The sequence below is a fragment of the Aegilops tauschii genome, chromosome 7, assembly GCF_002575655.3.
Source record: "Aegilops tauschii subsp. strangulata cultivar AL8/78 chromosome 7, Aet v6.0, whole genome shotgun sequence".
Classification (NCBI taxonomy): Eukaryota; Viridiplantae; Streptophyta; class Magnoliopsida; order Poales; family Poaceae; genus Aegilops; species Aegilops tauschii.
In genome coordinates, this window is record NC_053041.3 from 91,187,204 (window position 1) to 91,200,316 (window position 13,113).

General features: G+C 42.2%; 2 protein-coding genes and 1 pseudogene across 5 annotated transcripts; 2 read left to right on the forward strand and 1 right to left on the reverse strand.

Annotated features, from left to right (window-relative positions):
- The first annotated feature begins 1,049 nt into the window (after positions 1-1,049).
- Positions 1,050-1,200, forward strand: LOC120970049 (U4 spliceosomal RNA; annotated as a pseudogene).
- LOC109759617 (uncharacterized) lies at positions 1,068-7,688 on the forward strand. Of its 2 annotated transcripts, none has more exons than XM_020318444.4 (9): positions 1,068-1,740; positions 2,248-2,309; positions 2,429-2,578; positions 3,324-3,500; positions 4,114-4,329; positions 4,418-6,099; positions 6,204-6,269; positions 6,396-6,465; positions 6,574-7,688. In XM_020318444.4, the coding sequence occupies exons 1-9, from the start codon at positions 1,476-1,478 to the stop codon at positions 7,213-7,215; spliced, it is 3,330 nt and encodes a 1,109-aa protein (XP_020174033.1). In that variant the 5' UTR covers positions 1,068-1,475; the 3' UTR covers positions 7,216-7,688. The 2 variants fall into 2 exon arrangements, with proteins under 2 accessions (XP_020174033.1, XP_073362116.1); XM_073506015.1 differs by having other exon boundaries at positions 1,468-1,740; positions 2,448-2,578.
- Positions 7,689-7,853: 165 nt separating this feature from the next.
- On the reverse strand, positions 7,854-12,828 carry LOC109759619 (AT-hook motif nuclear-localized protein 4-like). 3 transcript variants are annotated; one of them, XM_045231442.2, is made up of 6 exons: positions 12,444-12,828; positions 10,628-10,780; positions 10,419-10,471; positions 9,371-9,499; positions 8,917-9,078; positions 7,854-8,222 (listed from the first exon to the last, which is right to left on the reverse strand). In XM_045231442.2, the coding sequence occupies exons 2-6, from the start codon at positions 10,752-10,754 to the stop codon at positions 8,088-8,090; spliced, it is 606 nt and encodes a 201-aa protein (XP_045087377.1). In that variant the 5' UTR covers positions 10,755-10,780; positions 12,444-12,828; the 3' UTR covers positions 7,854-8,087. The 3 variants fall into 3 exon arrangements, with proteins under 3 accessions (XP_045087377.1, XP_045087376.1, XP_020174035.1); XM_045231441.2 differs by having other exon boundaries at positions 10,628-10,829; positions 12,444-12,827; XM_020318446.4 differs by lacking the exon at positions 12,444-12,828 and having other exon boundaries at positions 10,628-12,421.
- Between the last annotated feature and the right edge of the window lie 285 nt (positions 12,829-13,113).

The following is a 13,113-nucleotide window of genomic DNA, read 5'->3' on the forward strand; positions in this document are numbered from 1 at the left end:
ACCATGTAGTAAACTAAAAACTACTGTAGCATCGTTACCAATAAGCTACGTTACATTCGCTCGCAAAAAAGAAAAATGATACGTACATCTTCCAAGGAAAAAGTGGGCACTGGGTGGTGATAGCTCCATCTACGGCCTGGGCCAAAAGTTCTCTTCAGAAAATTCAGAAGCAACAAAACGATCGAACAAAAAGCCAGAGGCACAGCCCGAACTGGAACGAATGACAGAGATGGCCACACGTACGCCCCTACGTGCGTCTCCCTCCTCCAGGTCCAGCTGGAACTGGATAGGAATAGGATAACACCGGCTTGATCAGCAGCTCGCCCTGTAGGAGGAAGACATGCTGAAGAGGCTCCCGTTCGCATCGCACTGGCCCGGTCCGTCTACGACGGCGACGCCGAATGCCGTCGTGCATGTGCCGTTTGCACCCACCCCTGCAGAGGTGGTTTGCAACTGACTGACAATGACTAAGCTAATCTTGCCCAGATTTATCAGCAAACCTACGTAACCCATCCCATCGATGCGCCACTCGCTAATAAACAACTAGTAGTATCCCGTACCAAGTTGCTGCTACTAATAAGCAAGATCAAACAGAAAGTGGCCGCCGGATGATAGCTCCGTCCACGGCCTGGACCAAAAGTTCTTCTCACAAAGAATATAAAAAAATCGCCCGTCCCCGACCAGAATGATGTGCGCATGCATGCCACTTGCGATTCTCAATCTCATCTCAAAAAATAAAAATAAAAATGCACGGCCTTCGAACCCTCGATTTCTCTCTTTCGTTCTCCTCTCCAGTTGGATAATGTTTCTTTTTTTAGGGGAGGCGTAGGCTGCAAGTGGCAATGTTGTCCCGTATCAGGCCCACGACACTCAGCAGCCCACGCGCGAGGGGAGAAGCGGCCCACGCTCGCTTGTCTGCTTGCCCGTCCGTGAGGTGCGTATCCGTCGGTTGGCTCGCTGGTGGTGCGATTAGTCCCACATCGCTCGCGGAGGGGGCGGGAGGGGGCGAGCGGGGTATAAGAAGGGGGTGCGGGCGGACGGGAGAAGGCATCTTTGCGCTTGGGGCAATGACGCAGCTAGTGAGGTTATACCGAGGCGCGTCAATTGCTGGTTGAAAACTATTTCCAAACCCCCTCTTTGGCCCTCATGGGCTACTGAGAATTTCTGAAAGGGCTCCCTCTCTTCGGAGAGGGGAAAGCCCTACAAAACTTAATTCAAAATTTACCTTTGGCCTGATTGAACTTTGCCATACACATGATTCTGAAATTTCGATATACCTCGAGGATTGTTCTTTTTACGTATTATTATATACTCTTTTTAGCGGTCTGTCGTGAGATACGTACGCTCAGAAAACCGCTTCCCCCTCTAAACTAGAAGCCGCTTTCCCTGCTGTGTTGGCGTAATGCCCGTTACCGCATACGCATCTCCGACGACTCGACCAACTGCCCCAAAACGTTCTTCCCTTTCGCGCCTCCATGGCGCCGCCGTCGGTGTCGCGGCAGGTGGCGGAGATTGCGGCGGAGCCCGACCGCGCCGCCGCGTACGCGTGCCTCCTCCACCTGCAGCGCGCGTGCGCCGACGACCCCTCCGCCGCGGCCGACCTCGCGGCGGCCTCCCCCTCCGCCCTGCTCCCGCTCCTCCTCCGCGACGCCGCCGAAGATGACGAGGCCGTCGCCGCCTCCGCACTCAAGTGCCTCGGCTTCGCGCTCTACCACCCTGTCCTCGTCTCCACCATCTCAGGTAGTAGCACCTCCTGGTAGCCCCCATCTCGCGGTTTATGTCTGTGCCGAGTTAGGCCCAGTGAAGAAATCTTGGTGGAATGTGGGCGACCACCATGTTCTACTGACAATCTGGCTCCTGTCACTCCAGGCCTTGCACGGCTGTAGGTTCACCTTCCAGTCTTCCACTGATACTATATGATTAATAAACCATTGTCTCAGATCCATTTTCCCATCATCTAGCAGTTTCATCCTCACACATTGGCCTTTCAATGAGAGCTGGTAGTTTACATTTTCTTAGGAAAACGTAGAAATTTTTCATTTCATGGCAGGTACTCTGAGTACACATGCTAGAAGTTGGAGCTGATAAATTTTTGTTTTGACAGTTCATGATTTTCTACAATTAAAGAGCCTGTCCCTTTTGCTATTTTAAATCACTATACGTTGCTATCTCTTGTTTTTTGATTATCATCAAATTACCTGTTGGCTTGAAGGAACAGTTATAATATTTATTTTTCTTACCCTGCAGGACAGTTGGCTCAATCGGTATTGGCTACTTTGGTTCGGCTGATCATGACCACCAAGATGAAGGTTTGTTCTGCTCACCATTTTTCGTTTTCAGGTTCTTCTTTTGTTCAGTTTTACTGGGGAGAATGTGTGTGCTCGTTCAGTAATTGAGTTCCTATTTCTTCTCTTAATTGTTATTACAGGCTATTTGTAATCTTGCAGTCTGGTGCATTTCTGTTCAACAATTGGAGGCTTCGGTGGTAGAGGATGGAGTAACTCCCTTGCTCAATGCTATTGTTTATGCCCTTGACAATCCATTTGGTTCTTTGTCTACAACATTTGAGGCTGTTCAGGTTTTCTTCCTACTTAAACTGCGTTCTACTGCATTACCTCTCTTTTGTTTGGTGAACTAAGTAATTAATCTCATAGTATGCCTATCTCTGGTTTGTTGAGCAGAGTAATTAATCTCATAGTATGTTTCTTATAGCAATAAAACAGTTCATGTGAATGATTTCTTTGCAGCATAATGTATTGCCAGTGACCAACATAGTTGGCATCTTTTTACAATTGCTGTAACTGAAGGGGTTTACCTCCAGCCCTGCAAGACATCCGTGTAACCTTTTCCAGACAGGCTTAAGTGTTAAGACTGCCGTATTAAGATACATTCTTTCTTATGAAAACAGTTTAAGTTACTAACTAATATATATGCCCACTCTCTTGCTAATGAACTTTGAGTGAATCTGTTTAATTCTATCATCACTTGAAATTGCAATGGCAACACTCTTCAGTATGTTAATTTACTAAAATACCTAGGTAATTATTAGAGTTCATTACTCTTATATTTCACGTCTTCATCAGGGAGGAAAAACAAATTGTTCATAGATGATGTCATTAGATTTTTTCCATGCCTCACTAGTTTATTTTATGTTGCCGCACCAGCTAGAAAATCATTCAAGTCGGAGGTTTTACCTTTTTAGTATGAGCACTTTTGGCGCAAATGTGAAGCACACACTTGATTCTTGTTCCTTTTTTGTGGTTTAATGTTTTACCTGCTAGTAATACTTGAACTAAGGCCGTCTTTGAAAACTCTTTCTCAAGGCTACCATGAAACTTGCTAGTCAATATCCAAAAGGAATGAGAGACCAATCAAGCATATGGGTTCCCCCAATATACCGAAGACTCTTAAGTGCTGACAAGCCGGAAAGGGATATGTCTGAAAGATGCCTCATTAAGGTGTCATCAGTTATTTTACCTCCTCAATCTCCTCTTTCTAAGGTAAATTGAATAATGACTCCTATAATGATTTGGAGCTAGATGTTTCTAACTGCTGACATTAGTTTTCTCATTGCGAACTATAGTACCCATATTGTGTCTTTATAACTGTAAGTCGGGTATCACAGACTTAATTGCCACTAAGCACTTGACTGTTAACTGTTGAAAATGTATTGGATCGAGTCTGTTACTAAATACAAATATGCTCTGGGAGCTTCATAGAAAAACAAAAGTCAACATTTGCTTTTCCGTGTAGCACTGAAATGGCCTGCAGTTTTATTTAGTTTGATATGATTATAGAAATCATTTAAGAAAGCAGACTGAAAGTTACAACAGATTAACCTAGGCCAGTTTATATTTGGCACAGTACAATAATGCTTCTCACTTACATTAATGTTTGTGCTATATTTGAAATGTAGTATTTTCATATCGTTGAATGATTTAGTCATCTCCTACTACTTTCCCTGTTGCAATGATCCTTGTGTTATTACAACAGTTATTTACCAACCTCTTATTGTACCGTTTTACTTGCTAGTGTAATATAAAAATTCCAATTTCAAATCCTTTATGTATTAACAGTCCCTCATTTGAGTTTTACTTTGTGCTTGCTGTGCAGGAAGTAGCTTTGGACCTTGAGCAAAAGCTACTCTCTTCTATGCTTGATATGCTCAATGACCCTTCAAAGAAAATTCAAGCAGTAAAGTCATGGGGATGGTTCATATCCTTACTTGGCGCAAGTGCAGCGAGCACTAGACCTCTACTTAACAAAATGCTTAAGGTCCCTGAGCAATTATTTACTGATCCTGATCCTCAAGTTCAGATAACCACAATGGCGAGTTAAACTCTTTCCTCAAGTACAGTTGTTTTCTTTTAAGACAAATATATTCCAATATAATATGATGATATTTTCAGAATTGCAGGTTATCTGGAAAAATTTGGTGGATGCATTTTTTGGGCCACAGGTTTTAGAAAATATGGATCAGGGGACAGTGATGTCTCCTATTGAACCCAGAGCACATGCTAGTGCTCAGATGAAAAAGATAAGGCTAATTATGATGCCTTTATGTGGAGTTCTGTCAAGAAGTCATAATATTGCTTTAAGTTCCTCCTGCTTGAGCACATGGCATTACCTTTTATATAAACTTGGTGATTTGATTAACCATTTATCCATTCTAGAGGCTGCTTTTGGGCCAGTACTCAAGATAATTTTCTCCACTAGATTTGATAATCAGAACAAGCCACTGTGGTCATTTTGCATCAATCTGTTTCATGACTTTATTTCAGTAAGAGCTAGGCATTTGATCTCACCCGATGATGATGTGCGTGTTCCACTGAATCAGAACTTGCTATCCCAAACTTGTGCGCATCTCAAGGCCTTGTTTGATGTTCATCAGATCAAATGGTTACCATGGGATGTTACCAGCTTTGATTTTCAGTTGGAGATCCTTGGCTCAATTGTGAATCCAGAACTACTTCATAACATGACTGCCGACATGGCCGTAACTGTTATGGACTCCACAACACAAACTTTCAGGTTGCTTCTAGAGGGAGTTCAAGTTCAGTGTAACTCAAAGTTTGCTGATGACAATGTCATGATATGCATTACTAAGGTATGCAAGTTTGTAAAGAAGGTGTTTCTGGATACGGTAGGAAAGCAAAAGAGTAACAGTTCCGCAGTGTTGGTACAGTTTTGTCTAAAGTTTGTGAAGTGTACTGTAGAGGAACTGGATAATTCTCTGTTGGCTTCTGGAAAGTACGAGTTATGCGTAGACATCGAACGGATAAAGGAGATTGAATATGCAAAATGCAGTCCAAAGCTATCTCATCCAAGGATCAGGCCACTTGCTTACATGGAGTTGGTTTCTCCAGCAGTTTACTTGACTGCACTATCTCTGTCAATCGTAGCTCAGTTTACTGGAGAATTGTCACATGGAGATGCCGAGCAATTGGCTTCAATTATCTGTCCACCTGATCTACTGGAGAACTTTCATGCTGTGGTTCCTTTTTTGTATATGCAGATCATGCGTCCAGTAGATAGCCGGCTAAGAATAAAATGGTTGGTGGTGTGGAACAAAGTGTCAAAGCGCTTGAATGAGCAAATGATCTCTTACTTGAAGGCTGGCTGTGGTGCAAGTGGCCATGATGTACTCTGTCAGTTCTTCTGTTACCCATTTTTTGCTCTTGTATCCTCTGGGAGTATATCTGCTCATTGGAATGCTGAAAATCGTTTCGAGGGTTACCTTAACATGACACAAGACTTGGAGGCGGAGCTGGTTATTGAGGTTTATCGATCCTTTTGTACAAACTCCAGTTATTGTTCAGAGCCTGTTTACATGGTTTTCCTAGAGCACTTTTTTGAATATTTGATAAACATAGTTGATGAAAACATGTCCTCAATCCAAGCCAATCTCAAGTATTGCTTAGAGAATAAGTCTAAAAACATTACTATCCTATCTGTTCTTGGTAACGTAGTTATTGGACTACTAGAGAATGCCCAAATTTTTAACTATGCTAACAAAGAGAGAGAAGTAACGACAAATGAAGATCCTGCTGGATGCAGAGAACCTAACCTTTTCTTGGGTAGCTTGAAGCTTGCTAACAGGTGCATTGAATCACACTTTTAGATGAAACACATCTAGTTATCTTGCCTACCTTAAAAAGATGCCAAGCTCAGTAATCTCTAATCTCTATGTAATATATATGCAGGTTTATGAAGCTATCAGGTCTTGCTTTCAAAGAAAATCCAGCTGCACAACACCAAGTCACAAGCAGGTAACTAACCAGATTCACAATATTGCAGATTAATTAATATTAAAAAATAATAACATTGAAGATTAATTTCAATAGCGGCAAGCTGGACTTAGTCTATTTACATCTCTGCCTTCTGTTATGTTTCAGGTATTTCTCATCTTTATCTGATTTTATTGGGCATCTTACATCGACGAAAGACGTTCTTCTACTCTTTGAGGTTTGTGCCATCTTCCCAGTCTTCAAGGGCATCAACTTCATCTCTGTCAAGCATATATACTTTGTGTGAAATGCTAACTGCATGATAAACACCACATCATCCGTGCAGATTATTGGGGATCAGTTCACTGAGTGGCTCACCTTATCTAGCACATTGTACTGCATAATACGTCAAGGAGAAACCATTGATCAGCTTGAGAAACTCTGGCTCAACAGTGTCACGCACCTGACGGCGAACCGGCTCATCAGTGACTGCTCCTTCCTTGAGAAGCATCGTCTGCTTCTCCAAGCGGCGATTAATCACCCGCACAGCCCCATTTCAGCTGCAACCACAGCAATCCAGAGATCGCCAGGATCCAGCAACGCAGGCCTGCGGCACGCTGGACGTCGTTCAGTTTCCAAGGCGGATGAGCTGTTTCTAGACAGGCCAGGGAAGGATCCTAACTGCGCCAGCAATGCCGAGAGGGCCTTCGCGCTCGAGGAATTCAACATTTCAAGGATGTCCGTGGCGCCAGTGGTGTCGGGTAGAGGGACTGTCAGGTCAAGCACGACTGACCGTAGGCAAAGTAATGGTGAATCACTCAGGGTCTCCGCTGGTTTGGGGAGGAAGAGGCTGAAGATCATGAGGTATTCAGGCAACGGGAAGGGACTCGGCAAAGTTACCGACGCCTCCTTCTCGCCGGGCTGGGCGGAAGGTGAAGTTTGCAGGAAACCAGAACTGATATTGGAAATGCTCAAGAGGAAGAGATAGTAGCTTCAACTCATCCCCATGTATGTATGCCATGGTTGTGTACTTGTATATGTATCAACAACGTGAAGCCTACGCCTGACCTCCATTAGGAAAATAGTGTACGCCTAACAAGAAATGATGCCAAGACATCACTGCGCTTTACACCAAGAGATCGTCAGCAGGGTGAGGAGCGATGCCGTCCCCATCCTGCACGCCAGCTTCGCAGTGCCCGCTCTCCATTCGTCAGCATCATCAGCACCAGTCAGGGTTGAAAAACATCATGCTCACGTATAGATTCAAATTCAGCATCATTTTCCAGTGACTTCACATTTTTTGCATGCTTCACTTTTTATTATCGCTGAGTTTGTTTTTCTCATAGCTCCCTGAGCGAGATTGATTTGAAACTGAAATTTTACATGTTTGCAGAACATCAAACTGTCCAACACACTGTATATTTTTTTTCAGAATTTTTGAGAGATCGTTTCCACGAGATAGTTTCTCTTGACTTATGAGCAGTTAACAGTTGCTACTTGCAATTGATACTGAAAAAGCTAAGCGTTTGGAGCTAGGAGTTATCTAAGCATTTCAAAACTGATACACATCAGATGTGTAGGAGTTACCTAAGCATTTCAGAACCGATACTCATCAGACGTCCGCAATACGACAATGAAACATTTCATAATAACTATAATAATATCAGGAAGCATAATCCAGGTACAAAAACATAACTTGACCACATCCAGGGGCCATACATCATATAACAAGACTGAAAAGTTCAACAAGTACGAGCTGAAAGCTAAGCATTTGGAAATAATAGTAGGAACGGAAAGCTAGGAATTTAAGCTGGCTGGCATCTGGAATTTGGAAGCTGGAGTTGAATGTGCGAGCGCACTCTAGTTTGATGGGCTTCCTGGATCACTGGAGGATCCACTCGGAGAATCACTCGGTTCAGTAGCACCTGGAGTTCCACTGGCCACATCCTGTTTGGTCTCCTCTTTTTCACCAGCTGCAAACCTTCCAATGACCACCTGCGCATCAGTACAACAAAATGCAAACCGTTAGGAGAAAGCACAAGGTTCTCAACTGCAATATATGTGCGTTTCCGTGAAACGATGCTATTTCCCAAACAAGCTATGTACCATAAAAAGAAGCACTTCATGATTTTCAGTAGGAGTATTAATTTGTAATTTTGTATACAATGTAAATCATTTGCAGCAGGCATTTTATTTCAAAATGTAGGAAGCACATATAGACTTAATAAATACTTAAAACAAACAGAGCAAGATACAATGGAAGCTATTGGTATATCTATACCAATATCAAAAGACCCAAAGGGGCAGATCCAACAAATCCCGGCCATCAAATCAGGTCAATCCAACGACTCAGGCTGCTCCAATGGTGAGCGCTCAACACGTTTAGTGTGCAGTTTATATCATACCAAATATTATTGCTAATGCTAATCACATAATTAATACGTACTCCCTCCGTTCCAAAATAGATGACTCAACTTTGTACTATAGTTAGTACAAAGTTGAGTCATCTATTTTGGAACGGATGGAGTAAATAATATCCTACCTAATATTTACATGTAATTAATATATTACCTAATATCAACATGCGTTGCACATACACATTTACTAGTATGGAACAAAGATCTTAGTTGGTCTTTCGGTAATATGCTATTGGTATATATGGAGCAAGATACAAGTGAAAGATGGTAACCTGAACAGGTGATGCTGCAATCAGAGGTCCTGCTAACCCACCGCCGAAGATGCGGCCATCAGCACCGACAAGCGAAATGGCGAACCCACCCTTTAGAGAGCTCACTCCATCAGTTTTGGACGGCAGATACGAGCCGGTCATAGAGACAATGTCAAAACAACCCTGCATATTACATGCTAAGGATTAGATATTTTTTAGAGTTGGTAACAAATCTAGAGGCCAAACAACGATATTTCATTTTTAGAAGACCAGAACTACAAAACGCTATGTTTCCCTCGCGATATTCTCTATGGTGGTAAAGGAAACAATTAGACAATCTCTCTAATTGCTATCTCACATCTCATTTTGCTTTTATAATTCTCTTAATTTGGTTGGAGCTGAACTTTTATTTTGAAAACATACCAGAAAAAAGGGTTTCTAGTGTACAGATTCAAGCTAAAACAATAGAGCAAACCTTATGGATAACTGTTTCAAGCGGAGAAGCTGGTTGATGCAGTGTCACATTGGATACGGCGCCCTCGGCAGACATGATAAAAACTGCCCAACCATTCCCACCATACGACTTGACTTCCATTGCTACATCCTGAAACCATGAGTTCCTTATTAGAATTTTACAATACATGCATAATATGGGGTGGAATAGAGAACTTATGGAAAAGATGCGAAGGGCGATAAAAAAGGAGAAAAGAGAGGGACAACACCAAGCTCTCTTCAACATATTGTAGGATGGATATAGACATAACCGGTTGAAAAAACGTGCTGAATAATAAATCAAGAAAGAGCCAAATGTTATCTCCAAATTTTATACCAAATAAGCATTGCTATCCCGATATTTTTTCTCCGTTTCTAGTCCGAGTCCGATCCGGATCCGGTCGTTATCCACTCTGCTTTGAACCCGAAAAATAAATATGGTAAAGGATATGGGGAAATCATTACTAATCCGATCCGATCCGTTTACATCCCATCTGCCCCGAGCCAAAACGTCCCTCCTGCTTTAAAAAAATACTCCCTCCGTTTTTTTAGTTTGCATATAAGATTTGGTCAAAGTCAAACTTTATAAAATTTGACTAGCTTTCTAGGAAAATATATCAACATTCACACTATGAAATCAATATTATTAGATGCATGATAAATTAATTTTCATAACATATAATTTTAGTATTGTAGATGTTGATACTTTTTTCTACGAAGTTAGTCAAACTTTCTAAAGTTTGACTTTGACCAAATCTTATATGCAGAGTAAAAAGAAACGAAGAGAGTATATCAAGTGCAAGTCATTTCAATGTACATATGTACACCACACATATCGTTAAGTAGAGGTAACTTTGCTCAATTTTTTTTCTAATATTTAACACTAAATACATCCACAAAATAAACTTTATTTTTTTCTAAAAGGGACCACTTCAATTGGACATTCTAATATCTAGTATTCAGATACTACAAGGAAATATTAATAGAGCACTGAATGTCTCTAGGAGCACTATAAGAGTAGGAAAATTTACCTGTCCACCTTGAACTATGATGATTTGAGGAACTATTTCAGCCGCACATGGCTCTGCCAGATAAAAAATCCATTTCAAATTAGTTTTTTTGGGAAATATATTGTAATTAATGCTGGCGAACTGATGATAGCACTCATGTGCATGCGCCTATAAACAGTACTACATGATCTGAAATAAACAAACATCCTAGAAGGAGTAGGAAGAGCTACCAAGTTCAGCATCGGCCAGGCGGGCGCCGAGGGTGGGCTGTGGCTGTGGATGAAGTGGACTCTTGGGCGGTCCAGCGCCATAGGCCGCCTTGCCCGCACCCGCCGGGATGGCTCCTCCTCCTTCCATTGCCTCACGAGCACAACACACACACACTGACACAAACAGAAGAAACCCTCGCTTGTTTTACTGGTAACTCGATGCCTGAAAATGCACAAACCCAGGGCTTTTTATAGGGCAGTGGGTGGGATGCGATTTTGACGTGGGTATTCTTTGGGGTGCATTAGATTCATTAATTACTTGCTTCCTTTTGGTTCTAAGAGGAAGTATTTTTTGGAAATTTCTTGATTGGTCACTGTGGATGTGTTCAGAACTTCAGATGATGAGCTAGGTTATTTTCTTCCTATTTCACGGATTTTCAAAAGAATCCATGGCAGAACTACAAATGAAAAATCTAAAGTTGACCAAACAATTAATGAAAACTCCAAAGATGGCACATCAGTACTAAATGAAATCCCAAAGATGGAAAACAATAAATGAAAATCCAAAGATAACCCCTATCTTTGGATTCTCATTCATTGTTTGCCATATTTAGATTTTCATTTATTACTTGCTATCTTTGGGATTTGATTTATTGCTATGCCATTTTTTAAATTTCATTTATGTTGTGCGATCTTTGGACCTTTCATTTATTATTATGCCAAATTTGGATTTTCATTTATTATTATGACATTTTTGGATTTTTAATTGTTGTTATGGACTTTGGATTTTTATGGGCATTCCTCCGCTCGAGTCTACCAATTGCTATCTTTTCAAGTGGGCCATGTTTGGATTTACAATGCGTGAATGATACGTTAGAGGGGTGGGTTTACCATCCTCTCAAGCCGACTTTATACATGACATGATTTAGGTTCGGAATGATCAGAATTTTTCATAGTAATCATGCATCTTCATTACCAACTAACAAGTGCACACAAAAACACACTAAAGACTACTAGAGACCGAGAGAAGGCATGCGAATTGGATTTTTTTTCCAGGAAAGCCCCCACAAAATAGAAAAATAATGTCAGGTGCTTTAGGGGTCGTTGCACACACCACAAGTCCACAACCATGGTCTGCCACCAACCTCAATCACCATCAAGGTGCTCATTGGAAGAGAAGCCAAGCCTCCACTGCCGAAACTAAGGAAGTGCCATCGCTAGAGAGGATTTCAAAGGCGAAGAATACACACGTTGCAAGTAGTGAGGCACATTGGTTGTGGAATAATCCCGTGTTGACTTGGGCTTAGCTCTGTCTATATATCAGCTCAATGATATTCTAGAAGAACGCTAGATCCGCCAACTTTGAACCACCATCGCTCCAAAGCCACTATTGTTTTCCTCTCGGTTGCTTGCCTCCGAGAGGCAACAACTTCCATCAACAAACTGAAAAACAAATATCGCTGCCTAACAGAACGATGAGCCCACTAGGCCACCAGATCTTTGAAGTCACCATGGCAAAGAAGAACTGGGGAAAGATTATTAAACACTAGAGAAGCATGTTTGCCCCACCCATCGTGGGAGCGGTGGACGCGCGAGTGGGGGGGGGGGGGACTCAGGTTTTCAACCGAATTTTCTAGATTGAAGGGGAGAGAGTGAAATAAAGACCCGAAAACATAAGAATTGGATCGAGTAGGTGTTCTAATGCTAGAAAAAAACTACTCCATCGGCCTATTCCGCTTATGCTTCATTAATGACCTTACTCTTCACTACCTCCATGACAGGTCGTTGCAATATTCCACAATACAAATAAAGAGATGCAAAAGAGTAAGGATCTCACCAAGTTTATAGTGTTGCCGAAGAGATTGGAGGTGACACCCTTCGTTAATTCCGTAATATGATCATTGGTGAGATGATCTGCCATGAGATTAGCAATCTTGGAATCAAATATCTAATCATCAACGAGTTGATCCACCATGCGCTTGCCCGCCTTGAACTCAACAATTTGATTGCAGAGACAATTTTTATGTGGTTGTCCACCTTGTGCTTGCAACCATTGTGACGGGTGGATCTACGTTGTACTGACATAGTTAAACTAGGAGAGTGGATTCTTTTGAGATGCAAGGAAGAAGTGACTTCATCGGAACTTAGATAGGGATGGAGGTGGTGTCGGAGTCGAGATTGAAAGGGGAGAACAGGAGGTTTGTGGCGAGACATTAGGGGCGGCGGGGGGGGGGGGGGAGTTTTGAGGGAACATTTAGGGTTGAGGGGAGCGGCGGCGGCGGGGGGGGGGGGGGAGTTTTGAGGGAACATTTAGGGTTGAGGGGAGCGGCGAGTCTTTTATAGTACTTGGTATGCGGTGGCCCCACCTAGAATAAGGCGATGAAGAATTTTGTGTCGGCTACATTGTTGAGAAAACGGTATGACATGGCAGTAAGGTGGAATCTGACATGAGTTCTTCTTTTAATTTTTTGATAGGTAGTCTGGTCCAGCTTGCGTCATATGCATGA